Source organism: Muntiacus reevesi, chromosome 8, assembly GCF_963930625.1.
Source record: "Muntiacus reevesi chromosome 8, mMunRee1.1, whole genome shotgun sequence".
Taxonomy (NCBI): domain Eukaryota; kingdom Metazoa; phylum Chordata; class Mammalia; order Artiodactyla; family Cervidae; genus Muntiacus; species Muntiacus reevesi.
The window spans coordinates 96,645,892-96,673,871 of NC_089256.1; the positions used below are offsets into that span (position 1 = coordinate 96,645,892).

Below are 27,980 nucleotides of genomic sequence, written 5' to 3' on the forward strand. Positions count from 1 at the left end.
TGCAGGATAAAATGTTTTCATGTCCACCATAGTATATATCTCAACAGTGGAGGGGAAATGTTTATCCAGTCATTGTCAAATGATTCTGAGCCTAAAGATTTAATTATATTTAAATAGATCAAGGCCACATAGGAATATGTAAAACAATTTACACTCAGTTTATTACTCTTGTATTAACTGGGGCCTTATTGTAGTCCTGAAGTTCCTTTTTTTTTTTTTTTTTTTTTGAGAGATAGACTCTGTAAATAAAGCTATAAATATTTCAATTGAGAACACTTTAAAAATAAAATATGGATGATGTTCACCATTTAATTTAATGCTTACCATTAAATGAAGAAAAACTAAACCTGAATTGAGGTTGATTCCTGTCTCTAACCATGTTAATATTTCTGTAATATTAGATTTTGAAGACAAAGGGAGAAATCTCTCCAATCTGTCACAGTCTTAAGCATTTATGTAATCTAGATTATGGCTTTTTGTAATATACAACCCAGGACACATTGGATGCAAACACCAGGGTCAACAGTCAACTGTCCACCTGGATTGGAATATTTGACTCAGGTACGATAATGTGTTTCTTAATTTAGTTGATGGAAAATAATATGAAGTTAGATAGTTTCAAAATATTATTTGTTACTGGAAACATTTTTACTATAGATTGAAATACTACTCTTGTAATTTCCAAAATTTTGCATTTTATTTAATTTTAGTTTCTGATTGAGTTAGTAAACATAATTTAAATGCAGTCATTTCTTTGGAGAAAGAAATGGCAACCCACTCCAGTATTCTTGTCTGGAAAATCCCATGGACAGAGGGTCCTGGCAGGCTACAGTCCATGGGGTTGCAAAGAGTTGGACATGACTGACTGACTGAGCACACCCCTCAGCATCCATGGGGGATTGGTTTCAGGACCAGTCTGGTTTCAGGACCAGCCTGGCAGACACCAAAATCACAGGGTTCTCAAGTCCCAGAGCCCACCCTCTGGATATGTGGTTTGGTGTCCACAGATACAACCAACTGTGGATCATAAACAGGGCATGGTCAAAGGTTAGCTGAATCTGCGAATGTAGAACCAAGAACTGTATGCTGACTACAAAGTTACTCAAAAGAATCTGCTTATAAGCAGACCCTAATAGTTCAGACAATGCCTTTTAAGGCCCAACTATGGTAAAACATTTTTTGTTATAAATTCATTTTCTGGGAAACTTATTTACAAATAAACACCTACTTTTTAAAACAGGAACCTGGATTTTGGGAATGTAAGTAAAAATGATTTAAGGACTCTTCAGTTCATCTAATGCTTAGATAGTGGAAGCCTGGTTTACAAATGTAAAATATGAACACTAATATTAGAAAAATATCTATTCTCCACCAAATTTAATGACACAGAATTACTATCTTTGTGACATCAATTCTGATTTAGTTTCCTGTAGTGCTGTCTCTGAATAATAAACTTTGACATTTCACATTACTAATTACTGGCTACATCTTAATTTTTAACTCTTAAAAAGTGAAAGAGTATGCATGTTCCTTCTTAAAGAGGTTATTTACATTTTCAGTGCTTAATTGTAAATTTGTTGCAAACACTATAAATCTAATGTCATTTTTTAATGTGGGCAAAAACTATAATAAACTTTTTACTTTAAATTACAATACAGATATTTATCTTTGAATTTCAAAAATATATTTAATAAAATTATTAAAAAATTTTGTGAACAAGAATGTTGAGACATTAACAATAGAGCAAAGAGAATAAACTTTATAGATTATCTGATAACATCTTGTCATTTCCTTTTTCTATGGTAAAAAAAATATTAAAACTTCACACTTAGACTTGTATAAAGGTATGATATTTGACAAAAAAAAATGAGAGCTGTTGATAATGAATCAATTACTTTAAACACCCCAAATGTAAGTATTAATAAATATAAGTATTTTTATGTGCTTTAATTTAGTTTGATTACTCCATTCCACATATATTTCTTTTCTCCTTTAATAGATAAATCACTTATTCGTGTGTCAACGTTTTGATCTTCTGGAAGGTATGTACCAAATACACTGATATATTAATTCTTAAATATGTAATTTGTTTTGCTGTAGAAATGCCAATCCCTATAAATTAAACTGCTTCTTTTGTCTGAGGAAGACTAAACCTTGAAATATACGAAGATTGTATAGAAGATCTTGAGATGATGAAAACATGAATATGATCATAGTCTTCTCATGGGAAGGGATGCAGAAAGATATTGGCTTTGGATTATAACTGAAAATTCTAGTCTGCATTAGTCTTACTAAAAGCAGGTCTATTTCCTGAAAACGTTCACCCATCCTGAATTCCTTTAAGATAGGTATTTGAGAGAAGCAATGATTTCAAATTCTTCAGGAGTTCTGAATAGAAACAGGATGCAAGTAAAGTAATGTGGAGTCCAATTTCACTCCTTAGTCTGAGAGATTAAACAGTCCTTTAGAATTCAACTGTTTGCCTTTATCTCAACTTAGTACCAAAATACATTGCTAAGTATAAAAAGCAGTTACAAAGTAGTACATATTGTAGTTTGTGAGTGTGTGTGTGTATGTAAAACACATTTAGTCTTTGTATATGTTTAAGATTTCTCTAGAAGAATGCATATGAAATTGGAGAAAGGAGAAGAAATAGAATAAGTCTAGAAGGAAGAATTATTTTATATGTTATGTTCTTTGCATTTTTAAATTTGTTCCATGCATATGTAATTTCTAATCATAAAAGGAAATGAAATTTAAAAGGAAGTCAGAAGCTTTTTTCATAAATTTTGAGTTATAGTCTGTGAATGTTAAATCAAAATGAATACCTTCCAAATATGTTGGTACAATATGAAGACATAATTATGTTCATTTTTTAATGAATTATGTTTACTTTTTAACAATTAGTGGGGAAATACTATAACAGTTTCAAAGGTTAATATTAAAACAAAATGTTAAAGGTATATTAGAGCAACATATATTCATTATACAATGCTAACTAAAGAACATTTAAAATTAAGAAAAGCAGAAGATAAGCAACTATGCAAAACTACTGATAAAGTTGTTCTGAAGGCTTTTAAAAAATATTCCTTTGAATGAGGCCTTTTGAAATCACTTTGACCCATTGTCCATGAAATAAGTATTTGTATTCACTTAATGTTTTTTGTTATTTTTATCTTGAAACCCAACATTTAAAATATTTCTTAATTTACAATGTTGTGTTAGTTTCAAGTGTATAACAAAGTTATTCAGTTATACATTATATATATATATATGTATATATATATATATCAGATTCTTTTCCATTATAGGTTATTACAAGATATTGAATAGAGTTCCCTGTATTATACAGGAAGATCTTGTTTTCCTGTTTTATGTATAGTAGTATAAATATGTTAATTCCAAACTCTTAGTTTATCTCTTCCGGCATCCCTGCCCTGCTTTCAATTTAGGTAACCATGATTTCATTTTCTATGTCTTTGAATCAATTTCTGTTTTGTTAAATAAGTTCATTTGTATCATTTTTTAGATTTCACATATTCAGATATCATATCAAGTGAAATCATATACTATTTGTGTTTATCTGAGTAACTTCACTTAATATGATTATGTCTATCCATGCTACTGCAAATGGCATTTTATGGCTTTTTATGCCTTTCCATCCTGTTGCATTAATGTATATACCTGTTTTTGTGCCATACTGCTTTGAATACAATAGCTTTGCAGTATAGTTTGAAATAAGGGAGTTTGATTCCTCCAATTCCATTCTTCTTTCTCAAAATTGTTTTAGTTATTTGAGGTAATTTTTATTTTCATACAAATTTTGAGTTTTTTTCTTTTTTTTTGCTCTAGTTTAGTGGGAAAAAAAATGCCATTGGTATTTGATAGGGATTGCACTGAATTTGTAGTAGGGTCATTTTAACAATGTTGATTCTTCCAATACAAAACCACTGTATACATTTCTGTCTGTTTGTGTCATCATCATTCCCTTCATCAGCATCTTAGTTTTCAGAGTACAGGTTTTTTGTCTCCTTAGGTAGGTATATGCCTAGGTATTTTATTCTTTCTGATGCTACAATAAATGGGATAATTTCCTTAAATTATCTTTATGATCTTTTGTTGTTAGTGTACAGAAATGCAAAAGATTTCTGTAATTAAATTTTGTATCCTGCACTTCAACAAATTCATTGTGAACTCTAATAATTTTCTGGTAGCTTTCTTAAAATTTTCCCTATGTTTTCCCATCATGTTTTCAGCAAACAGTGATAGTTTACTTCTTTTCCAGTTTGGATCCCTTTTATTTCTTTTCCTTCTGTGATTGTCGTGGCTAGGACCTCATAAACATGTTGAACGAAAGTGATGAGAGAGTATTCTTGTCTTGTTCCTAGCCTTAGAGGACTTGCTTTCACCTCTTCACCACTGAATTATGGTGGTAGCTGTGGATTTGTCACATACGGCATTTATCCCTGGTGCCTCATATGGTAACGAACCTGCTTGCAATGCAGGATATCCAGGTTAGATTTCTGGATCAGGAAGATTCCTGGAGAAGGGAATAGCTACCCACTCCAGTATTCTTGCCCTGGGAATTCTATGAACAGAGGAGCCTGGCAGGCTATAGTCCATAGGGTCACAAAGAGTTGGACATGATTGAGCAACTAACACTTTCACTTTCATATTCCCTTTATGCCCACTTTCTGAAGATTTTTTTAATAATAAATGGATATTTAATTTTATCAAAAGCATTTTCTGCCTCTATTGAGATGATTGTGTGTGTTTTATTCTTCAATTTATTAATGTAGTATATCACATTTAATGAGCTGCAGATATTGAAAAATCATTGCAAACTTGGGGTAAATCTCCCATGATCATGGTGTATGATCCTCTTGATTTATTGCTGGAGTCAGTTTGCTAGTATCTTGTTAATGATTTTGCATCTATATTCATTGGTGATACCTGTAATTTGTGTATGTGTGCGCGATATCTTTGTCTGGTATCACAGTGATTGTGGCCTTTTAGAGTGGTTTCAAAAGTGTTCGTTTCTCTTCAGTTTTTTTGGATTAATTTCAGAATTAGTTAAATCTTCTCTAAATGTTTGGTAGAATTCACCTGTGAAGTCATCTGGTCCTGAATTTTGTTTGTTGGGAGTTTTTAAATTACTGATTCAATATTTTCTATTCCTTCTTGGTTCAATCTGAGAGATTGTTTCTTTCTAAGAATTTGTCCATTTCTCCTAGAGTATCCATTTTATTGGCATATAGTTGCTCATACTAGTCTTTCCTTTTTTCTTTCCATTTATTTTTATTAGTTGGAGGCTAATTATTTTACAATATTGTAGTGATTTTTGTCATGCATTGACATGAATCAGTTCTAATGAGATGGATGAAACTGGAGCCCATTATACAGAGTGAAGTAAGCCAGAAAGATGAAGACAAATACAGTATACTAATGCATATATATGGGATTTAGAAAGATGGTAACGATAACCTTATATGCAAAACAGAAAAAGAGACACAGATGTATAGAACAGAATTTTGGACTCTGTGGGAGAAGGCGAGGGTGGGATGTTTTGAGAGAACAGCATCGAAACATGTACATTATCTAGGGTGAAACAGATCACCAGCCCAGGCTGGATGCATGAGACAAGTGCTCAGGCCTGGTGCGCTGGTCTTTTCTAATCTAAAAGACTAGTCTTTTCTAATCCTTTGTATTTCAGTGGTTTAGGCTGTAACTTCTTATTCATTTCTGATTTTATTGATTTGGGCCTTTTTTTTTGGATGAGTCTGGTTAAAGGCTTACCAATTTTATCTTTTTTAAGAACCAGCTTTTGGTTTCACTGATTTTTTTTCTGTTACTTTTCAATCTCTTCTATTTCTGCTTTTATATTTATGATTCCTTTCCTTACACTAACTTTGGGTTTTGTTTGTAATTCTTTCTCTAGTTGCTTTAGACATAATGTTAGGTTGTTTATTTGAGCTTTTTCTCATTTCCTTAGGTAAGATTTTAAAGTTATAAACTTGCCTCTCAAAAATACTTTTGTTGCATCCCATAGATTTGGATTGTTGTGTTTTCATTTATCGCTAGGTATTTTTTAAATTTCCTCTTTGATTTCTTCAATAATCCACTGAATGTTTAGTAGCATATCATTTAGCCTCCATGGGTTTGTCTTTTTTGTGTGGTTTTTCTTTTTTTTTTCTTGTAGTTGATTTCTAGCCTCATATTGTTGTGTAAATAAAAGATGCTTCATATGATTTCAATTTTCTTAAATTTATGAAGCCTTTCTTTGTGGCCCATCTTGTGATTTACCCTGGATAATGCTCCATGTGCACTTGAAAAGAATGTGTATTCTGCTGCTTTTGGATGGAATGCTTAGTTAAATCTGTCTGGTCTAGTGTGTCATTTAAGGTCTCTGTTTTTTTACTGATTTTTCTATCTGGATGATCTGTTCATTGATGTAAGTGGGATGCTAAAGTCCCCCAAATTATTATGTTGTAACTGTTCATTTCTCCTTTTATGTCTGTTGATATTTGCCTTATATATTGAGGTACTTCTATGTTGGGTGCATACATATATACAATATTTTCTTCTTGAGTTGATCCCTTGATTATTATGTATCATCCTTCTTTGTCTCTTCTAACAGTGTTTATTTTAAAGTCTGTTCTGTCTGATATAAGTATTGATTGCTATTTCAGTATTCCTTTGATTTCTATTTCTGTGGAATACCTTTTTCCATCCCCTTACTTTCAATCTGTATGTGTCTCTACATCTGAAAGGAGTCATTTTTAGGCAGAAAATATATGAGTCCTCCTGGTTTTGTATCCATTCAGCCAGTCCAGGTCTTTTTTTTTTTTTTTGAGCATTCAGTCCACTTACACCTAAGGGAATCATTGATGAATATGTTCCTAGTGACGTTCTTTTAATTGTCTTGGATTTGTAGATCTTTTTCATTTTCTCTTTTGTTCTCTTGTGATTTGATGGCTATCTTTAGTATTGTGTTTGGAGTTTCTTTTTCTTTTCTGAGTGTATATCTATTAAGGATTATTGTTTTGCAGTTACCATGGTGAAACCCAGCATTTTAAATAGTTACCCAATAATTCTCAAGAAGGGATAATATATATTACCTTTTGTTGTTAAATATTTAATTTGCTTCCATTTTATTTTTTCTAAGTTGTGTAGTAGTGAATATTTGGTACAGAGAGCAATTTTTAAAATTTTAGAAATTTTTATGTGATCATAGGAGTAAGATTATTAGGAAAAAAGATAATATTTCCATTTTCTTGCAAAAAAAAAAAAGGTGAATTCATTATCTTATGTGGACAATATATGAGAGTGTTCACTGTCTCCCCTAATTTAAGTGAAATATTTTTGCTTGGTTTCTACTAGCCAGATTGAAGACTAATAAAGTCATTTTAATGACCTATAGGAAGGAAAACTGGAGAGGAGCAATTTTTTTAAAGTAACTCAAAACCTAATAGTTACAGGTTAACTTCTCTGAACTTCAAAAATGAAATGCTTTGCATGGAATTTTAGCATAAAAGGAACCAGGGAACAGCTACCATCACTTTTGTTTTTCTTACGGGGAAACTAAGAAAGTAGTGAGGAACAGTGCTTAAAGCCAAGGGGTTCCTTACTCAACATTATACAACTTATTTGTATTTGAACATAATTTGGTATGCAGTTTATACAAATCATATCAGTACTATTCATAATCACCATTTTATTTCATTCTTTAGTATTCAGTCCTTTTGAAACTAATAAAACATATGATGTCATGAATAATCAAGGACAGCGACTTTACTTTGCAGAAGAGAAAAGTAATTGTTTCATCAGACACCTCTGTGGACCTTCAAGGCCTTTAACCATGACAATTTATGATAATGTAGGATGTGATGTCATTACTCTGCGTAAAGCTCTAAGATGGAGCAGTTGCTGGAGTAACTGCTGCTTGCAAAAGGTCAGTAATATTATTTCTACAACGGGATTCAAATGTATTTGAGTTCCTTCAAAAAAGCTTCAACACTGGGCAGTATGTTAAAATTAAAACATTGGGACAAAGAACAGTCTGGAATGAACTATGTCAGAGAGAGAATTATATCTCATACTTTCAGAATAAGAGCCATGTATAACACTGTAAATATTTTTCTGGCAATGAAAGTTACAAGAAATTTAGATTTTTAGAAGTTTTCTATTGTAAAATATTGTGACTTTTTTCCAAACTTTAAACATCTTATTTTGTATTGGGGTATAGCTGGTTAACAATGACGTGGTAGTTTAAGGGCTGAAGGGACTCAGCCATGTATATATATGTGTCTATTCTCCCCTAAGCTTCTCTCTCATCCAGGCTGGCATGTAACATTGAGCAGAATTTCATGTACTATACAATAGGCCCTTGTTGGTTACCCATTTAAAGTATAGCAGTGTGTACTGTGTACATGTGGAGAAGGAAATGGCAACCCACTCCAGTGTTCCCGCCTGGAAAATCCCAGGGACAGAGGAGCCTGTGGGCTGCTGTCCACGGGGTCGCACAGAGTCAGACACGACTGAAGCGACTTAGCGGCAGCAGCAGCGGCGTGTACATGATCTTCCCAAAATGCTGACTATTCCTTCCCCCTGGCAACCATATGTTGTTTTCTAGGTCTGTGAGTCTCTTTCTGTTTTGTAAGTTCATTTATATCATTTCTTTTTAGATTCCACATATATGGAGTGTCATAAGATATTTCTCCTTCTCTGTCTGACTTCACTCAATATGACACTCTCTAGGACCATCCATGTTGCTGCAAATGGCATTATTTCATTCTTTTTAATGGCCGAGTAATAGTCCATTGTATATATGCACCACACACACGTGCACCATATGTATATATATATACCATATGTATACATACACACACGTGCATCACATGTATATATGTACCATATGTATATACATACATGTACCATACGTATATATGCACTGCACACATGTGTATCATATGTATATATGCACCATATGTATACATGCACACACGTGTATCACATGTATGTATGTACCACATGTATACACACATATGTGTACCATATGTATATGTGCACCACATCTTCTTTACCCATTGTTTTATGGGCATTTAGGTTGTCTCCATGTCTTGGCTATTGTAAAGAGTGCTGCAGTGAACACTGGGGTGCATGTATCCTTTTGGATAATGTTTATCTCCAGATGTATGCCCAGGAGTAGAACTGCAAGGTCATAGGGTGGCTGTTTTTAGTTTTTTAAGGAACCTCTATACTATTCTCCATATTGTATTTCCCTGTGTGTATTTATTAGCTACTGAATATCTTTATATATTGTTTAAATCTTTTAGCCTTTCTAAAATAAGCCAATTCATCTTACTGAGTTATAAGCATTCTTTAGATAGTCTGAATACAAGTCTTTTCTCAGATATGTGTATTGCCAATATTGTGCCAAGGATTATGGCTTGGCTTTTCATTTCATCACCCTTGAAAAAAAGGAGGATTTCAATTTTGATAAACTCTAATTTATCATGTATATTCTTTTATGGTCCATGCCTTTAAGAACTTACCTAAAAAGTTTTTGCCTATCACAAAATAGCAAAGACTTTCTTATATTTCTTCCAGAAATTATATATTTAGGTCTAGTTCCATTTGAAGTTAATTTTTTGTACCTGTGAGGGAAGAGCTGATTTTTTTTTAAATTTAATGTCTAGTTGTTTGAACACCATGTTTTGAAAAAAGACCACCCTTACCATAGAATTGTCTTTTATATCTTTGAAAACAAATTGTCGATATATGTGTGTACCTACTTCTGGAATCTGCTCCCTTCCACTCTTCCACTGATCTGTTGTTGTTGTTGTTTAGTCACTAAGTTGTGTTCAATTCTTTGTGACCCTGTGGACTGCAGCATGCCAGCTTCCTTGTCCTTCACTATCTCGCAGAGTTTCTACTGATCTATACATATAGCTATATATAGATATGTGCCCTTATGCCAATACTGCATTGTACTGACTACCTAGCTTTAAAGCCTTAATACTAGTCAGTATGAGCATTCTAATTTTGGTTTGCTTTTTTAAAATTGTTTGATTCTGTTAAGTACTTTGCATTTTCATATGTTTCAAAAGAATATTTTATATTACTTGAAAAATCATGCCAAGACAGTGATTTGGATGGCACTGAACCTATTTGTTAATTTTGGGAAATAGTGGTTTCTTTCATTTTGCTCCTCATGTGGGCTCAATGGTAAAGAATGAAGGAGGTACAGGAGGCATGGGTTCAATCCCTGGGTCAGGAAGATCCTCTGGAGTAGGAAATTGCAACCCACTCCAGTATTCTTGCCTGGAAAATTCCATGGACAGAGGAGCCTGGAGGGGTACAGTCTATGGGGTCACAAAGAGTTAGACAAAACTGAGCCAGTGAGCATGATTTCTTTTACCTACTTATTTATTTTTATTTTTGGTTGTGCTAGATCTTGGTTGCTGTGTGTGGGCTTTCTCTAGTTGTGTAGAGCAAGGGCTATTCTTAGTTGTGGTGCACGGGCGTCTCATTGCGGTGGCTTCTCGTTGCATAGCACAGGCTCTAGACTCATGGGTTTCAGTAGTTGCAGCATGAAGGCTCAGTAGTTGTGGCACATGGGTTTAGTTGCTCCACAGCAGGTGGAATCTTCCTGGATGAGAGATTGAACCAGTCTCCCCTACATTGGCAGGCAGATTCTTATCCACTGTGTCAACAGGGAAGTTTTACTAATACAATATCTTTGCTTGATGACTATGATACATTTTTCCTTAGATTTAGGTCTTCTTTAATAACTTCTGGTAGTTATTTTCAGTGCATAGTCATATAAATACCCTATTAGGACTAAATGAAAGTATTTCATGTTTTTAGATACAATTAAGTGAAAGTGAAAGTCACTCAGTCAAGTCCTACTCTTGGCGAGCCCATGGACAATAAAGTCCATGGAATTCTCCAGGACAGAATACAGGGGTGGGTAGCCTTTCCCTTCTCCAGGGGATCTTCCCAACCTGGATATGGAACCCAGGTCTCCCACACTGCAGGCAGATTCTTTACCAGCTGAGCTACAAGGAAGATACAATTAAAAATGTATTCAAATTAAGTATTTAATATGTGTTGCTCATATATAGAAAAACAATTGAGCCTTGATTTTGATCCCTTACCCTTTGACAGCCAAAAATCACTTACGAATTCTATCAGGAATTTATATATTCCTTAAGGTTTTCTCCAACTACATAATAAGAAAATAATGTTTTACTTCTGCTTTTCTTATCTGTATGTTTTTTACTTATATGTGTGTATGTATAAATGTCACATTTATTTGTTGTCAACTTTCTAGTTAAGAATACTATTATAATATTGATCCTAAGTAAGAAAGAGTAGTCTTGCCTTTTGTACTGATTTTTAAAATCTAATCTTTATTATTAAGTATGACAATCTTCTGTAGTTTTTTTACATATTAAAAAACTGTTTCATATACTTTCTTAGGTGGAGGAAGCTCTTATTTATCCCTAGTTTTCTGAGTTTATATCAGAAATAAATTTTGTATTTTGTCAAATATTTTTCCACATCTTCTCATTTGATTATATGACTTTTCCATTTTACTCTGTGACTATGTAAACTGCATCAAATGATTTTTTAAATGTTAAATCAACTTACATTCTTGAGGTAAATTCCACTTGTACACATTTGTTATTCTTTTTATATATTTCTGGATTCACTTTGCTAATAGTTTCTGTTTATGTATATGATATCGGAGAAGGCAATGGCAACCCACTCCAGTACTCTTGCCTGGAAAATCCCATGGGTGGAGGAGCCTGGTAGGCTGCAGCCCACGGGGTCGCTAGGAGTCAGATGACTAAGTGAGTTCCCTTTCACTTTCCTGCCTTGGAGAAGGAAATGGCAACCCACTCCAGTGTTCTTGCCTGGAGAATCCCAGGGACGGGGGAGCCTGGTGGGCTGCCGTCTATGGGATCGCACAGAGTCGGACACGACTGAGGTGGCTTAGCAGCAGCAGCATGTATATGATATATATGCCTGTATTATTCCTTTAAGTTTTTGTGTGGCTTCGGAATCAGGATAATGTTGGTTTCATAAAGAAAGTTGGAAATATTCCTTATTCTTTTCTGAAAGAGCTTGTGTAGGATTTGTTTTGTTATCTTATTTAAATATTTTATTATGTTCTTTCAGTTCAGTTCAGTTGCTCAGTCGTGTCCGACTCTTTGTGACCCCATGAATCGCAGCACGCCAGGCCTCCCTGTACATCACCAACTCCCGGAGTCCACCCAAACCCACGTCCATTGAGTCGATGATGCCATCCAACCATCTCATCCTCTGTCATCCCCTTCTCCTCCTGTTTTCAATCCCTCCCAGCATCAGAGTCTTTTCCAATGAGTCAGCTCTTCGCATCAGGGGGCCAAAGTTTCAGCTTCAGCATCAGTCCTTCCAATGAATAGGACTGATCTCCTTTAGGATGGACTGGTTCAATCTCCTTGCAGTCCAAGGGACTCTCAAGAGTCTTCTCCAACACCACAGTTCAAAAGCATCAATCCTTCAGTGCTCAGCTTTCTTTATAGTGCAACTCTCACATCCATACATGACTACCGAAAAAACCATAGCCTTTACTAGATGGACCTTTGCTGACAAAGTAATGTCTCTGCTTTTTAATATGCTGTCTAGGTTGGTCATAACTTTCCTTCCAAGAAGTAAGCGTCTTTTAATTTCATGGCTGCAATCACCATCTGCAGTGATCTTGGAGCCCAGAAAAATAAAGTCTGACACTGTTTCCACTGGTTCCCCATCTTATTTGCCATGAAGTGATGGGACCGGATGCCATGATCTTAGTTTTCTGAATGTTGAGCTTTAAGACAACTTTTTTCACTCTCCTCTTTCATCTTCATCAAGAAGCTCTTTAGTTCTCCTTCACTTTCTGCCATAAGGGTGGTGTTTTTAGTGAAGCTATTTCAGTCTGTAATAATGGGTGTGTGAAGGATTTTAGACTTATATTCAAAACTTGTTTAATATATATAGAGATAATCAGATTTTCTTTTTCTTCTTAAGTCCATTTTTGTAATTTGTTTTTTTTTTCAAAGGATTTGTTTATCAAAGCTGTTGAATTTTAATTGGCATAAAGTTAATATATTCTTTACTTTCAAGTTTGCAGATTTTGTAGTAATAGCTCCCTTTTCATTTCAAACAGCAGTAATTTGTGTTTTCTTTCATGTTTAGCTTAAGGAACTTTACTTTTGGTTTTGTTTTCTCTTTTTTGGTCCATTTCCTGTTTGATTTTTTTCCTCTAATCTTTTATTATTTCCTTCACAATTTCTCCTACCTCCTTAAAATATGGACTTTTGTTAAAAAGTCTTCACAACCTCGTCCAGCACTTACTGGGGCCAGACCTCAAATAAGAAGCCACAAGAAATCAAGGCCCTCTCAACCAGTGCCATTCCCTTTTTCCAGATGGTGAGTCATGTCCAGTTCTTATCTTCAGAATCATTTAAGAGATTCTAATAGCAGGGTAGAATTCTAGGAATTTCCCTTCTGTTTGTGTAATGTTAGAAATATGATTTCTTGGTTCTTTTTGAGATTTACCTTCTTTTTATACCTCTTCCACCTTTACCTGAACTTCTCTTTTCTTTAACCTAGATCTTCCTGTCTTATGCAGTTTTTATTCTACTCTCCTCTTAATTTCTTGTTAATGTAAAACTTTGTTATGAAAGGGAATCTTGGATGGATGACATTGTAGAAAGTTTTTATGTGTAGACATCAGCCCCAGTGAGTCGTCCCATCATCTTCTTGTACTGCCAATGAAGGCAGTAGGGGCTGTGATGTTGCATTCCATCTTCAGTTATGTTTCTCAGACTGGTCCTTTGAGTATTTTTTTTTTTTTTTTTTTTTTTTTTACCCTATTGATTCTTGCCAAATGAAACACCTGCCATGGCAACAGTTATTCAGACATGTTTATAAAAGTGCTTCTCCCTCTGTTAATACTATTTTCTTTTTTAAAAAAATTATTTACTTTAATTGCAGGCTACTTATCTTCTGAGGGGGATCTGTTTCTCTTTGTGATGAATACTGGTTAGTGGTATCTGGATTCTTTGGATCTCAGGAGTTATCTTGCTGCTGTCACTTGTTTTACTACATATATTTGTATTTTGAGATGTGAGGCTATTATTTTTCCATCTACTTTGATAAAGAATTTCACAGTGGCTTTGTTTGGTTTAGCAATCATACCTACTATGTCCTTTCTATGAGGATTTTGAGAAGATTCAGAAACTACATCACCACTACCACCATCTTCACTTATCGGTCTTCATTTATTTTTTGAAAAAATAATAAATATATATGTATATATAAAAAGAAGGAAGTTAAAGAGGAAAGAAGAAAGAGAGAAGGCAGGAGAAAGAAGGAACGTTAGCAGAAGTATATTCAGGAAAAATAATGTCTGTCAAACTCTTAGTTCCCATGTCTGTTTTATTCTTCTTCAGAAGCAGCTGCTATTATGAGTTAAAGATTATTCTATGAATATTTGTATAATAGATGCATGCATATATATATATAATATATATAACCACATATATAGGTGTCTGTTTGTGGTGTGTTTGTAACACAGTTGGTAGATTTTTTTTTACAATTTTTTAACTTGAAGATTATTTCAGTATGTATAGAACCTCCTCATTCTCATAAATGGTTGCATGATAAGACATTTTATGGATGATATGCCATAATTTATTCAACTAGTCTCTATTGATTTTAATGAACTGGATGTTAAATCGCAATGAGCATAAAGAACTTCAATGAAGTCATATTTGCATTGTCATAAAGGTACAAAAGTTCTTGGCATATTGGATAATAAACAGTTTTGGTGTGATTTGCACTTTTAAGGCATATCTAATGGGCATAAAAATTTAAAAAGTGATCCTCATAAGCACCAACTATTATTATCATCCCTCTTTTGCAAATGGAAAATTAATTTCAGAGAGGTGAGTGATCTGTCCATATTTCATGTGGTTAGTGAGCAGCAGCATCAGATCTCAATTCAAGGATTTCAACATCCAAATTCTTCTTTTTGACTTCCATGCATGCGGGCTAAGTTGCTTCAGTCGAGTCCGACTCCTTGCACCCCTATGGACTATAGCTCATCAGGCTCTTCTGTCCATGGGACTCTCCAGGCAAGAATACTGGAGTGGATTGCCATGCCCTCCTCCAGGGGATCTTCCTGACCCAGGGATCGAACCTGCATCTCTTGCATCTCCTGCATTGGCAGTCGGGTTCTTTACCATACCACCACCTAGAAAACCCTTTCACTTCTGCATCAGTCCCCAAATACAGGGCATGCCTAATACTCAAGAGTTCTGTTCTTATATACAAAAACTTAAGTAAAAGGTGGCATATAAGTAAATACAGTATTATTTACAAATCAAACATCTCTCATTTCATTAATACTATATGTTTTTTAATATTTTGTAGCTAAAAGTTGAGGCTCCTCCTGGAGAAATAATTGGATATGTTTATCAATACTATCACCCATTTTTGCCAATGTTTAAAATAAAAAATGAAAATAAGGAGAATTTAATGAAAATCAAAGGGCCATGTGTGGTTTCTAGCTGTCTCAAAGATCTAAATTTTAATGTGAGTAATTCATTATATTTTAGGATATCATGCTCAAATTAGTTAATAATTTGATACTTTTCTAATGCAGATAGTTAATTAATGTGATTAAAACAAAATTAAAACATGTTATAATTATTACTATACCTATTTGCCTAATTTTTAAATTGAATTTCTAATTCATAATTTCTTTGCTTAATTAAGCCTTACAGTTTGTGAAGCTTACAAGGCACCTTTTAATCTATATTTTAAGTGTTTAACTATCAAACAAGAAGCTCATATTTAATATTTGAAAATATTGAAAGAGAAAACTAACTTTATTTCAATAGATAATGACATAATCCAACATTAATTATAGTTAATATATTAATGCTAATTTTTATAAAATTCTGAAATTGCTATGATACAATTTTGTTAATTTTTATGTATTTACTCATTTACTTCTCAGAAAATGGTCAACATTCAGATAGTAATTTAAGAAGTAAACTACTAAATATAGTTAATAAAACTAAATAACCCACTACAGTTGTTTAAATCTGTAGATTCCTAAGCAACAGAGAATATTGTCTTGGTATGATAAGATATTCTATTTGAAAAAAATACTGAATGTCAGCCTTTTATCAGGGATATTTTGCTTTTTTAATATCTGAAATGTATAATCAGAAATTTGGACACAGTCTAGTTAAAATACTGCTTGAGATTTTCTTCCTCCTCTAGAATTACATCAATTCAGTTTAGTGATGCTAATTCTGATTGGCACTTGCATGCACTGATTAAAGAAGGCATGCTTAAAAATTAAATATAATAATAACACTTTATTTGAAAATTTAATAAAATGAGCATACAGGAGACTTATTTTTCTATTTCAAGTTGAAAACCAGTGCAACAGGGTGTTCTGTGCTTAAAACTCTGGAAGGCAAAGCTACCTTGCCTCATTTTTAATAATATCAGTGTTTTATCTAACATTATGGTTCAGGAAATTCTATTCTACTGTCTTAAGAGCTTTCTCTAAGGTATTTAATAGACTTCCTATTCCTTCTAACTTTGAAACAAAGTCATTTTATAGTTGGCACTTGATGGTAACCTCCAAAAGTAAGGAACATGAAAGGGAAGTAATGATTCTGTAAGAAAGTCACCTTGTGCACAACTGTGGGCAAATCTTTTAATACTTTTGGTGCTGAAAAAGGGGAGATGTAAAGGAGCAGCTGGTTTTAGAGCAGGACTAGGGTGTGGCAAATAAGATGTTCATCTCAGGTAAAAAATTACAAGGGGTACCAAAAAACCTGGTAATTAAGACAAATTATATTTGAATATATTTTTAACATCAAAATTAATGCACAAGTCTATTAGAAACAAATACCGAAACTTTAGATAAGACAGAAACTAACTCTGCATCTATATGGCCTGTCTCCCTGTATTACCATAAACCTGTTCCTGCCTGGGTGGGGGTACTGAGTGGACAGGGAGGGATATTTATGAAAGGCATTTCCTTAGTATGCTTTGATTTTAAAGGAAAGAAGCCAAATTGGAGGAAAAATGTGGAGAAACAACAAGAACTGAATATTTGATGAACTTTGTCTCTTACTTAGTATGGAACCTAAGGCATGTAGGGAGCTGGTCTTGAACAGGCATAGAAATGGCCCATTCATCACACTAGAAAGGAAGCAGGGAGTGTTGGTACAGATAGAATAACTTCGTAGGCTGGTGTCTGCAAGTTTAGTAAGTTCCTGTCCAGTTGCTCCTATTTTCTCTTCAATGGAAACAATAAGCTATTTTGCTGAGGGTAATAGGGAAAGATGTGTTCAGAGTTCTGGAAAAACTGGATGTTTGACATAAACATGTAAAACTCTTCCATATTTCTATCCTCAATTTCCTTAGCATCACTTACAAGGCTATGCAGACCTAGTCCGCCATGCTTCTCTTTTCTTACGCATTTTCTACCACTGTCTCCTTCACTCATTTTCTGCAGCCATGTTCCTTCCTAAATCAGAACCTTTTAACATATAGCTGACTCTCTCTAGGAGCTCTCACTTTCCCTATTCCTCTGTCACTAGTTCCTACTGATCCTCCAAATCTCAGCTCAAATGATGCTTTGCCTAAGAGGCTTTCTCTAAAACCATTCCTCCTGTTCTTCCAGTCTGCTTATTATCTCTCTGTTATACTCCATCATATCACACTTCCTTTCTCTTCTGCCATTCATCACAAAATAAGCAGTGGCATTTATCACAGATGTATTATTTTATATTTACATGAGTATCTCTTATATTGAGAAATAACATTACTTGGTGTGAGAAGTTGTACTCTAGGGAGTCTAAATGAGTAAAGAAAAAAGGACATGAGGAAAATGCAGAGAGATTCAGAAAATTAGGATCTCTTAGGAAAGAGTTAGCTATGTAGAAGAGCTGAAAAGCTAGTGGTTTTCATTTCACAATTAAATGGATTCTCCAATCACATTTAAGCAGATTATATATATTAATATAATTTTATATAATATGCATTCTATATAAAACAATATATGTATGTATACACTCATATACATAAAATCACTTGCATCCAATCAATTTGAAAATTTTCTTTTAGGTAGACATTGTAGATGTTTTTAGAGGCTATCTTCTGTTCCTATTTAATATTCTTTTTATTGCAGGGTACATCATTATTATATTATAACTCACATGGGTCATATGTAATTACTAAAATTGATGTAAGAATACCTGTTGTTTTTATTTCAGGGGTTTTAATCTAAGATTAAAAATATTTTTTTTTATTTTAGTTATTGTCGCTGGATGAAGAAATGATTATTGGTAAGATTTCAAATCAGTGGATTGGATTTATGAGGGAACTTTTCACCAATACCAATAAATTTGGGATCCAGTTTCCATTTGATCTTGATGTTAGAATAAAAGCATTGATGCTTGGAGCAAGTTTCCTCATTGTGAGTCTATTTTCATTCTATTTAGCTGCACATTAATTTTCTGAGATTATCACTATACTTTTGCTATTATTTTCCTCAAATCACCTAGATCAATTGCAATCTGTGCTTTTGGTCTAGTCCAAGGTCCCCAAATTACATCATGGATTGAGTGTTCACACTGCAAAGGAAATAAAAGACAGAATGTCCTGGAAATGTAATCATTAGAGTTGAATTCCTTTGCCCTAATGAGAAATAAGAGTAAGTCACTGAAAATAAGAATACAATGTCTCATTCAATGTAATTCACTGTTATTTTTTCACTGGTAAGAATCCATTTGCCAATGCAGGAGACTCAGGAGACTTGAATTCAATCCCTGGGTCAGCAAGATTCTCTGGAGGAGGAAATGGCAACCCACTCCAATATTCTTGCCTGGGAATCCCATGGACTGAGGAGTCTGATAGTCTATGGTCCATGGGGTTGCAAAGAGTCAGACACAACTGAGCAACTGACCACACACATACACCAAGAATTAAAAATTTTATAATAAGAACTTTTTAAAGCAGTTCATTGAAAAAAGTAATCATTGCTCATTTAGAAACCATAGATATGTAGAAATATTTAAAAAGATTTCATTGAGTCTTAGGAGAAAATGAATATAGCAACTATCTTCATTTTCCAAATATTATGAAATAACAGGAAATGGCAGAAGAAGTGTGCAGGGATGTGTTATACAGTATTAAGTAATTTGGAGAAAGAGAAAAATAAATAGATTAAATAGCAGATCAAATGTAGCTGAGGAAAAAATTAGTGAACTGGGGTGTGTAGTTGAGGAAATTATTCATAATAACCTACAGAGACAAGGAAATATGAAAGTCAAGAGTCTCAAGTTAGGATAGGGAATAATAACTGCCAAAAAAAATTTCCAGAAGAAATACAAATTCAGTGAAGCAAAAAGAACAATATATCTTAAGTAATATAATTAAAAATTAACACCTATATAAATCACAATGAGGTAGAAAAACAGTAAAGAAAAATAAGTAACCAGAAAGAAGAGAAAAATCTACTACAAACAATAGACTGTCAATTGCCTTCTTAACAGAAAGAGTGGAAGCCAGAGAGAATAGAATAATAGCTTCAAAGTATTGATTTAAAAAACAATTTTAACTCTCAATTTCAATTTTCTTCAAGAATATCTCAAGGAGAAGAACAAAATAAATAAGTTTTTGTTGTTTTTTTTTTTTTAAAGCACATTTTTTACATAGATCATTTCTAAAGGAGATAATTCAGGAAGAAAGGACATAATCTGAGAATGATCATCTGAGGTTCAATAATACTCATGAACAAATAAAATGCTAGCTATATTTGTGAATGTGAATGTGTTTTTACAAATAAATAGCAGAAGAGGTTCAAGACGGCAGCATAAGAACCACCTGAATTCACCTCCTCCCATGGACACATCAAATCAACTCCTACATATGGAATAACTGTGGCTTCCCAGTGGCTCAGCGGTAAAGAATCTGCCTGCAATGAAGCGGATGAAGGAATCATACATGACTGAAGCGGCTGAGCACACACGCATGTACATGGGACATTTCCCTCTGAAAAGAAGCCTGAGAACTATCTAAACAACTCTTCAATGATGAAGGATAAAAAGATCAATATAGGATGGGGAAACAGAGATGTGTTCTCACCAAAAAATGCATACCTGGTGTGGGGACACACAATTGGGGGGCCTCACAAATACAGAGCTTATCCCTAGAGCAAAGGGTTGGTGCCCCGCTTCAGGCACTCCAAGTCTTGGGACCTGCGCTGGAGAAATGAGCCCCCAAACATCTGGCCTTGGAAACCAATAGGGCCAAGGTTCGGGAGATTCAAAGCACTGCAGGGAACAGAGATTCCTCTGTTAAAGGGCTTACATGCAGACTCACCCCAAGGCAGCACATAAAGATGCAGCTTGAAAAGCATCTAAATGACATTAACTAGTGAAGGGGATTCACTAGCTAATCTTAAAGTGTGTTCCAGAGGGAAAAGGGCCTGTTGAGACTTTCCAGATAAAGCTGCTAGCATTTTATGCTTTTATGTTCTCATTCTACATGGTAAGGGCCAGCACTAGTAGGTGCCAGTTTTGCTACTGTGCTAGTGCTGGCGGTCATACTCTGCCAGCAGCCTTGTTAAAGCCAGCAGGCATCCCTTGGCTCCAGGCTCACCTGCAGTCCTGCTAAAGTCAACAGATATATACAGTCAGCATAAGGGGATAACCCTTGATCACCTGACTCTGGTGGCCAGGGGTGCTTGGGCTTCTGGGCCCCAAGTGACTGAAACAGTCTGAGAGATAGTTCTTAGCAGGCTACCATGTGCCAGACCATGACATAGATGGGAGGCTAAAACGGAGCCCTAGTCTTCCTGTGAAAAAGGCTTCTTTACTTGGCTTGAGGGGCAAGTTTATCATACATCTAGAGGCTATGAAGTTGTTCTCAGGGAACATAGGCTGGGGGGTTCTGTTTTTTCACTCTTTTGGTCTTGCTTCAGCTCATGGTACTTTTACTAGGAAGGAGGTTACACATTTATCTAGAGTCCCAGTGTCTGTAAATGTCACCAAGGGATACATTCAAATTACTTGGTTTGGAGTCCAGTAGGGATTATGACTATAATCCCAAAGAACTGTATATATTTACATATCCTAAAAATTGCTGCTTGAGGATATGGCATCCAGTGAGCCTGAAACTAGGTCCTGACAGATTCCTCCTTTGAACACTGAAAAGTCTTGATTTCAACCACTGGGACCTATCAACAACAAATCTGGGTGCTTAGATAATGACAAAAGTTTGAGAGATAAATAAGAGCAAGGGTTAGGTAAATGATAAGGTTCATCTCCTATACAAGGGCATTCCTTCAAGATTGGGAGAGGTAGCTGCTTTGCCTAACATAACACAGAGTCAAGCAAATTGAAGAAACAGAGAAATAACTCCAAATGAAAGAACAAGATAAAACATCAGAAAATAAAATTTAATGAAATGGAGATAAATAATTTACCTAATAAAGAGCTCAAAATAATGGTCCATAGCATTCAGAACACTGAATGAACACAGTACATTTTTATACTCTGCAAAAAAACCCCATTAGAACTAATACATAAATTCAGTAAAGTTGCAGGTACAAAATCAATATACAAAAACCTGTTGTGTTTTTATGTGCTAGAAATGAATTATCAGAAAGAGAACATAAGAAAACAATCTTATTTACAATGAAATCAAGAAGAATAAAATAACTGGGAATAAATTTACCAAAAAGTGAAAGACCTGTACACTGAAAACTATAAGACATTGATGAACAACTGAAGAAGACAAATAAATGGAAAGATATTACATGTTTGTGGGTTGGAAGAATTAGTTCAGTTCAGTCACTCAGTCATGTCCAACTCTTTGTGACCCCATGGACTGCATAACGCCAGTCTTCCCTGAACATCACCAGCTTCCGGAGTCTGCTCAAATTAATGTGCATCAAGTCAGTTATGCCATCCAACCATCTCGTCCTCTGTCATCCCCTTCTCCTCCTGCCTTCAATCTTTCCCAGCATCAGAGTCTTTTCATATGAGTCAGCTCTTCGTATCAGGTGGCCAAAGTATTGGAGTTCCAGCTTCGGCATCAGTCCTACCAAGGAATATTCAGGGCTCATTTCCTTTAGGATTTACTGGTTGGATCTCCTCCTTGCAGTCCAAGGGACTCTCAAGAGTCTTCTCCAACACCACAGTTCAAAGGCATCAATTCTTTGGCACTCAGCTTTCTTTATTTCAACTCTCACTTCCATACATGACCACTGGAAAATCCATAGCTTTCACTATATGGACTTCTGTTGTCAAAGTAATGTCTCTGCTTTTTAATATGCTGTCTAGGTTGGTCATAGCTTTCCTTCCAAGCAGCAAGCGTCTTTTAGTTTCATGGCTGCAGTCACCATCTGCAGGGATTCTGGAGCCAGAAATAGTCCTTCAGTGTTTCCATTGTCTCCCCATCTATTTACCATGAAGTGATGGGACCAGATGCCATGATCTTAGTTTTCTGAATGATGAGTTTTAAGCCAACTTTTTCACTCTCCTCTTTCACTTTCACTGGTCCATATTTCCTAAAGTAAATAGAACAAATAATCCTAAAATATATATGGAACCACAAAAGATACTGAAAGTCAAAGCAATCTTGAGAATGAAGTACAACTCTGTGGGCATCATGCTCCCTGATTTCAAAGGTTATTAAAAAGTCATAGTAATCAAACAAGTTTGGTATTTGTATAAAAACAGATACATAGATAATGAAAAGGCATAGTAACCTCAGAAATAATGCATGCATATATGATTGATTTATGACAAAGGAGCCAAGAATATACAATGGGGAAAGTATTGGCTCTTCAATAAATGTTAATAAAACTGAATAGTCATGTGCAAAAAAATAAAATTAGACTGCTGTCTTATGCCATTCACCAAAATCAACTTAAAATGTTTTAAAGAGTTAAATATAAGACCAGAGACCATAAAAATCCTACAAGAAAACACAGGTGATGAACTCCTTGATATTGGTCTAAATAAGGGATTTTTGGATCTGACTCCAAAAGCAAGAGCAACAAGAGCAAAATAAATGTGTGGCTTTATTTCTTGCTTTTTAAGGAATCTCCATACTGTTTTGCATAGTGGCTTTATCAATTTACATTTCTACCAACAGTGCAAGAGTTTTCCCTTTTCTCCACATCCTCTCCAGCATTTATTATTTGTAGATTTTTTTATGATGGCCATTTTGACTGGTGTGAGATGATACCTCATGATAGTTTTGATTTGCATTTCTCTAATAATAAGCAGTGTTGACCCAGAAGTCCCACTACTGGGTATTTAGCCTGAGAAAGCCATAATTCAAAAAGACACCTGTACCCCAATGTTCATAGCACCACTATTTACAATAGCTATGACAAGGAAGCAACCTGGATGTCCATTGATAGATGCATGGATAAAGAAGCTGTACACACACACACATGTACACACACACACATATATATAATGGAATATTACTCAGCCACCAAAAGAAATGAATTTGAGTCAGCTGAAGTGAAGTAGGTGAACCACAGCCTGCTCAGTGGAGTGACATAAGTCAGAAAGAGAAAAGCAAGGATTGTTAATATATACAGCATATATTTGAGGGACGCGCAAGAGGAAGGCAGGGATGTGCGCACACAGCAGACACCAGCACAACACTGTGAAGCACTTGTCACCCAATTAAAAATAAATTAAAAAAACAACACATGGGACTGGACCAGACTGAGAGCTTCTGGACAGCAAGGACCCCGTCATCAAAATGAAAAGGCAACCTGCTGAACGAGAGATGTCTGCAAATTTACGTCGAATAAACGTTAATATCCAAAGTATAATTAGAACTCATACAACTCAGGAGTTAAGAATAAATGAACAGTATACTTTTTAAATGGACAGAGAATCTGAATGGACATTTTCTCAAAGGAGACATGCACATGGCCAAGAGACACATGAAAAGACGCTCAACACCACTAATCATCAGGGAAATGTAAATTAAAACTTCAACGAGATGTCACCTCACATCTGTTTGAATCACTGCTATCTAAAAGGCAAGAATAGCAAGTGTTGGCAAGCACTTGGATAAAAGGAAGCCGTGCACACTACTGGTGAGAAGGTCAACTGCTGCAACTACTACGGTAAGCACTATGCAGGCACCTCAAAGAAACAAAAATATGCCTTCCATATGACTCAGCAATTCTACTTCTGGATATTTACCCTAACAAAATAAAAATTTTACCTTGGAAAGACATTTGCACCCTCATGTTCACTGCAGCATTATTTAAAGTAGCCAAGTTATGGAAAACAATGTAAGTATCCATCAATAGATGAATGGACAAAGAAGACGTGGCGCACCAATGAGAGACTACTATTTAGCCATAGAAAACACGGAAATAAGTCAGAACAAGAAAGACAAATGTCACATGACTTCACTTGTATGTGGAATTTAAAAGACAAAACAAACAAAACTGAACCACATTAAACTAATAGAAGACACTGGAGAACAGGCAAAACAGGGGGAAAGAATCAAGATGTAAAAACTTTCTACTTATAAAATAAATAAGTGGATATGACAGACAGCATGATGACTCTAATAATATTGTATTGCATATTTGAAAACTGCTAATATAATATATTTTTAAAACTTCTGTTTACAAGAAAAAATGTAACTTTATATGGTGGTAGATCATAACTGAACTTAATGTGGTGATCATTTTACAGTGTATACAAATATCAAATCATTATGTTGTATATCTGAAACTAATACAATATTTTATGTCAATTATGTCTCATAAAAAACAATAGTAGCAAATGTCTAATTTGTGAGATCAAAAATAGCAACACTAAAATAATAGGCAACAAAAGTAAATAAGCTGTGAGAAAATCGCCAGAATAAAAATGTCATAAGGTCTTTGTATTGTTCAGGAGGTGAGTTAAATATGCATGTTAATTTCACGGACAACCACTGAAAAAATGAAAGGACTTAATAAATTGCAAACTAGTAGAGAGGAGAAATGGGAATAAAATACAGGCAAGCAAACAAATGAGTGAAAGAATCTATTTAGGGGGAAAACCAAGACGAAAAAAGCATAGGCAAAGTGAGACAAATAGAAAAAGGAAATTAAAATGGTAGAAAATAGCTATCCCTTCAGGTATATCAATATGTCAATTAAATATATTCTATACAATATCTTGGGCTTCCCTTGTAGCTCAGTGGGTAAAGAATCTGCCTGCAATGCAGGAGACCCGGGTTCAGTTCTTGGGTTGGGAAGATCCCCTGCAGAAGGGAATGGCAACCCACTCCAGTATTTCTTGCCTGGAGAGTCCCATGGACGGAGGAGTCTGGCAGGCTCCATGCAGTCCATGGGGCTGCAAGAACTGGACACAAGTTAGCAACTAAACCAACACCCCTGCACAGTGTCTTGTAGCACCTGCAATGAGTGTAAATGGCCGAATGTTGCAACTAAAAGAATAGATGTGGTTCCATCTGAGTTTTAAAATATTCAGAGGCTCTGCATAGGAGACAGACCTAAAATAAAGACAAAAAATTGAAAGAAAGAAAATATGGGATAAATTAACAGAAAAATGCTAACCATAAGTAAGCTAATAAAGCAAGGTCACTATCAGGAAAAAAAAAATAGATGTTAGGACAGAAAAACACTATTGGGGCAGACAGAGGGTAAGTACATAATGATAAAAGTTTTACTCAGAAGATACAATAAGTCTAGGCTTTTGTGTGCCTAATATAAACCTCAAAATATAGAGAAACATGTTATATAGTTAGTGAGAAACTCATCATCATAGTGGAAAATTCATACAGCTTTTAATTTTTACTCATTGTAGAAGACAGAACCTTAGTAAACATTTAAATTTGAACAAAAAAATTAAGAAGCTTGATTTAAAGAATGTATGTAGAACTCTGTATCAAGCAAGTAGATAATATAGTTTCAACAAACATTTTTTTATAAAAATTTTTCTCATAGTAGGTCAAGAAGGAAGCCTCAACATATTTCAGTGAATGGGTGTAATTTGGACCTTAGTGTCTAAGCAAGTAATAGTAAATTAGATGTTGATGAAAATACACATTTTAAAATATTTTGTACAGGAAAAAATGTAAATAAGTCAGGGATAAAAAGTAACACAATACAAATTTTAAAATACATTAAATTAAATAATATTACATTTTAAAACTTTTAGAATGCAACTAAAAATGTTAAAAAGAATAATATAGCTATAAATACTTTTGAAGAAGAGAAAAAAGTGAAAAAATAATGAACCTAGTATCTATATAAAAGCTTAGTAAAAGAACAGAACAAACCCAAGGGAAGCATAAGGAAAGAAGTATTGAATTACTGATCAAAGATATATGAACAAATAGCATTTACACCTGGTTTCTAGATAGAAAAGAACTTTCAAAGCAATTAAGTCACAGAGTAAAAGACTGCTAAATTAGAATATCTTAACTTCTGTGCGTGTGTGCTCAATAGCTCAGTCATGTCCAACTCTTTGTAACTCCATAGACTGCAGCCCACTAGGCTCCTTGCCCATGGAATTTTCCAGGCAAGAATAGTGGAGTAGGTTGCCATTTCCTACTCCAGATCTTAAACTTCTGCACCTCAAGACAAATCATAATATTAAACTTTCAAAAGCAAAAATAAAGTAACTAAAATATATGATTCATATATGACCAAGAAATAATATCATTATATTAATAAAAAATGTACTTAAGTGACAAAAAAATCAAATCCCAAATGAAATGGATATAGAATATTAAAAACTAATTAATACAGCCATTAATAAGGCAATACAGATAACCAGTAACTATATGAAAACCTTTTCAAAAACATATGAAGTAAAGGAATAAACAACAATGAATTATCTCTTTTAATTTTTTCTCCCAATCAGGTTGCAGGAATCAGAAACTCAAGAGCTATACATACAACTTTGGGGGGACAAACTGAAAATATCCATCAAAAATTATAATGTTGATATTTTTTCATATGTATTGCTTTCTTCCAAAAAATTAAGAGATGTGGACAATTATGTAGGGCTCCCCCTGGTGGTACAATGGTAAAGAATCCACCTACAACGCAGAAGCTGCATGAGATGCAAGTTCAATCCCTGGGTTAGGACTATCCCCTGGAGAAGAAAATGGTAACCCACTCCATTATTCTTGCAGAAATTCCATGGACAGAGGAGCCTAGCAGGCTATAGTCCATGGGTCACAAAAGAGCTGGGCACAACTTAGTAACTAAACAACAACAAATAATTCTGTGTACTCTAGTAAACAGAAATGTATACTCTATGTTGCAAAATTCATTCAAATAAATAAAAAATGTTAAAATCTAAAATGTAAGGTATGAGATTTATTAGTCACATTATAAACTATCTATGAAGTAGAATGTTAACAACTCAAATGCTAAATGATATGAATATTCAGGTTATATTATCTAATGAAAAAAGTAGGATATAAGTATATTATAATGCTAATTATGTACCTGGAAGGAATTTAAACCAAAATATTAATGGTGGATCTTCGAGAATTGAAATTATACATTTTTCCCTTTTGTATTTCTATACTTTTCTGTATTGAGTATAAATGAATGAAAAAATACAAAGGAAAATAAAGTAAGGTGAAATTAGTTGCTGTTCTCTAAGGGAAACAAATTCATATTATATTCAAATTTATTATTTTGGTGTATTAAGAGTAGTCAAATAACCATACTTAATCCCTTAGAAGTTGCCTGTTACTGGTATTAAACCAGCCTAATCATATTTGTGTTTCATTTTCATCCTAGGACTACATGTATTTTGAACTCTGGTCATAAAAGTCAGCCTGAAAAATCATGCCAGATATTACTGGCATTAAGTTTTGCCAGTCCTCATCAAAATTAA

General features: G+C 34.3%; 1 protein-coding gene across 1 annotated transcript; it reads left to right on the plus strand.

The window, feature by feature from the left end:
* Positions 1-468: 468 nt before the first annotated feature.
* On the plus strand, positions 469-27,980 carry LOC136173116 (phospholipid scramblase 1-like). The gene is made up of 7 exons (XM_065942439.1): positions 469-561; positions 2,000-2,042; positions 7,731-7,951; positions 15,466-15,627; positions 18,377-18,538; positions 20,016-20,017; positions 27,884-27,980. The coding sequence occupies exons 1-7, from the start codon at positions 469-471 to the stop codon at positions 27,978-27,980; spliced, it is 780 nt and encodes a 259-aa protein (XP_065798511.1).

Bases quoted from the DNA above. Each gene is read 5' to 3' on its own strand.
- LOC136173116 (XM_065942439.1), top strand. From the start codon at position 469: ATGGCTTTTTGTAATATACAACCCAGGACACATTGGATGCAAACACCA. The intron at 562-1,999 runs GTACGATAATGT...CTCCTTTAATAG, and splicing joins GATTGGAATATTTGACTCAG to ATAAATCACTTATTCGTGTG. The intron at 15,628-18,376 runs GTGAGTAATTCA...TTTTTATTTTAG, and splicing joins TCAAAGATCTAAATTTTAAT to TTATTGTCGCTGGATGAAGA.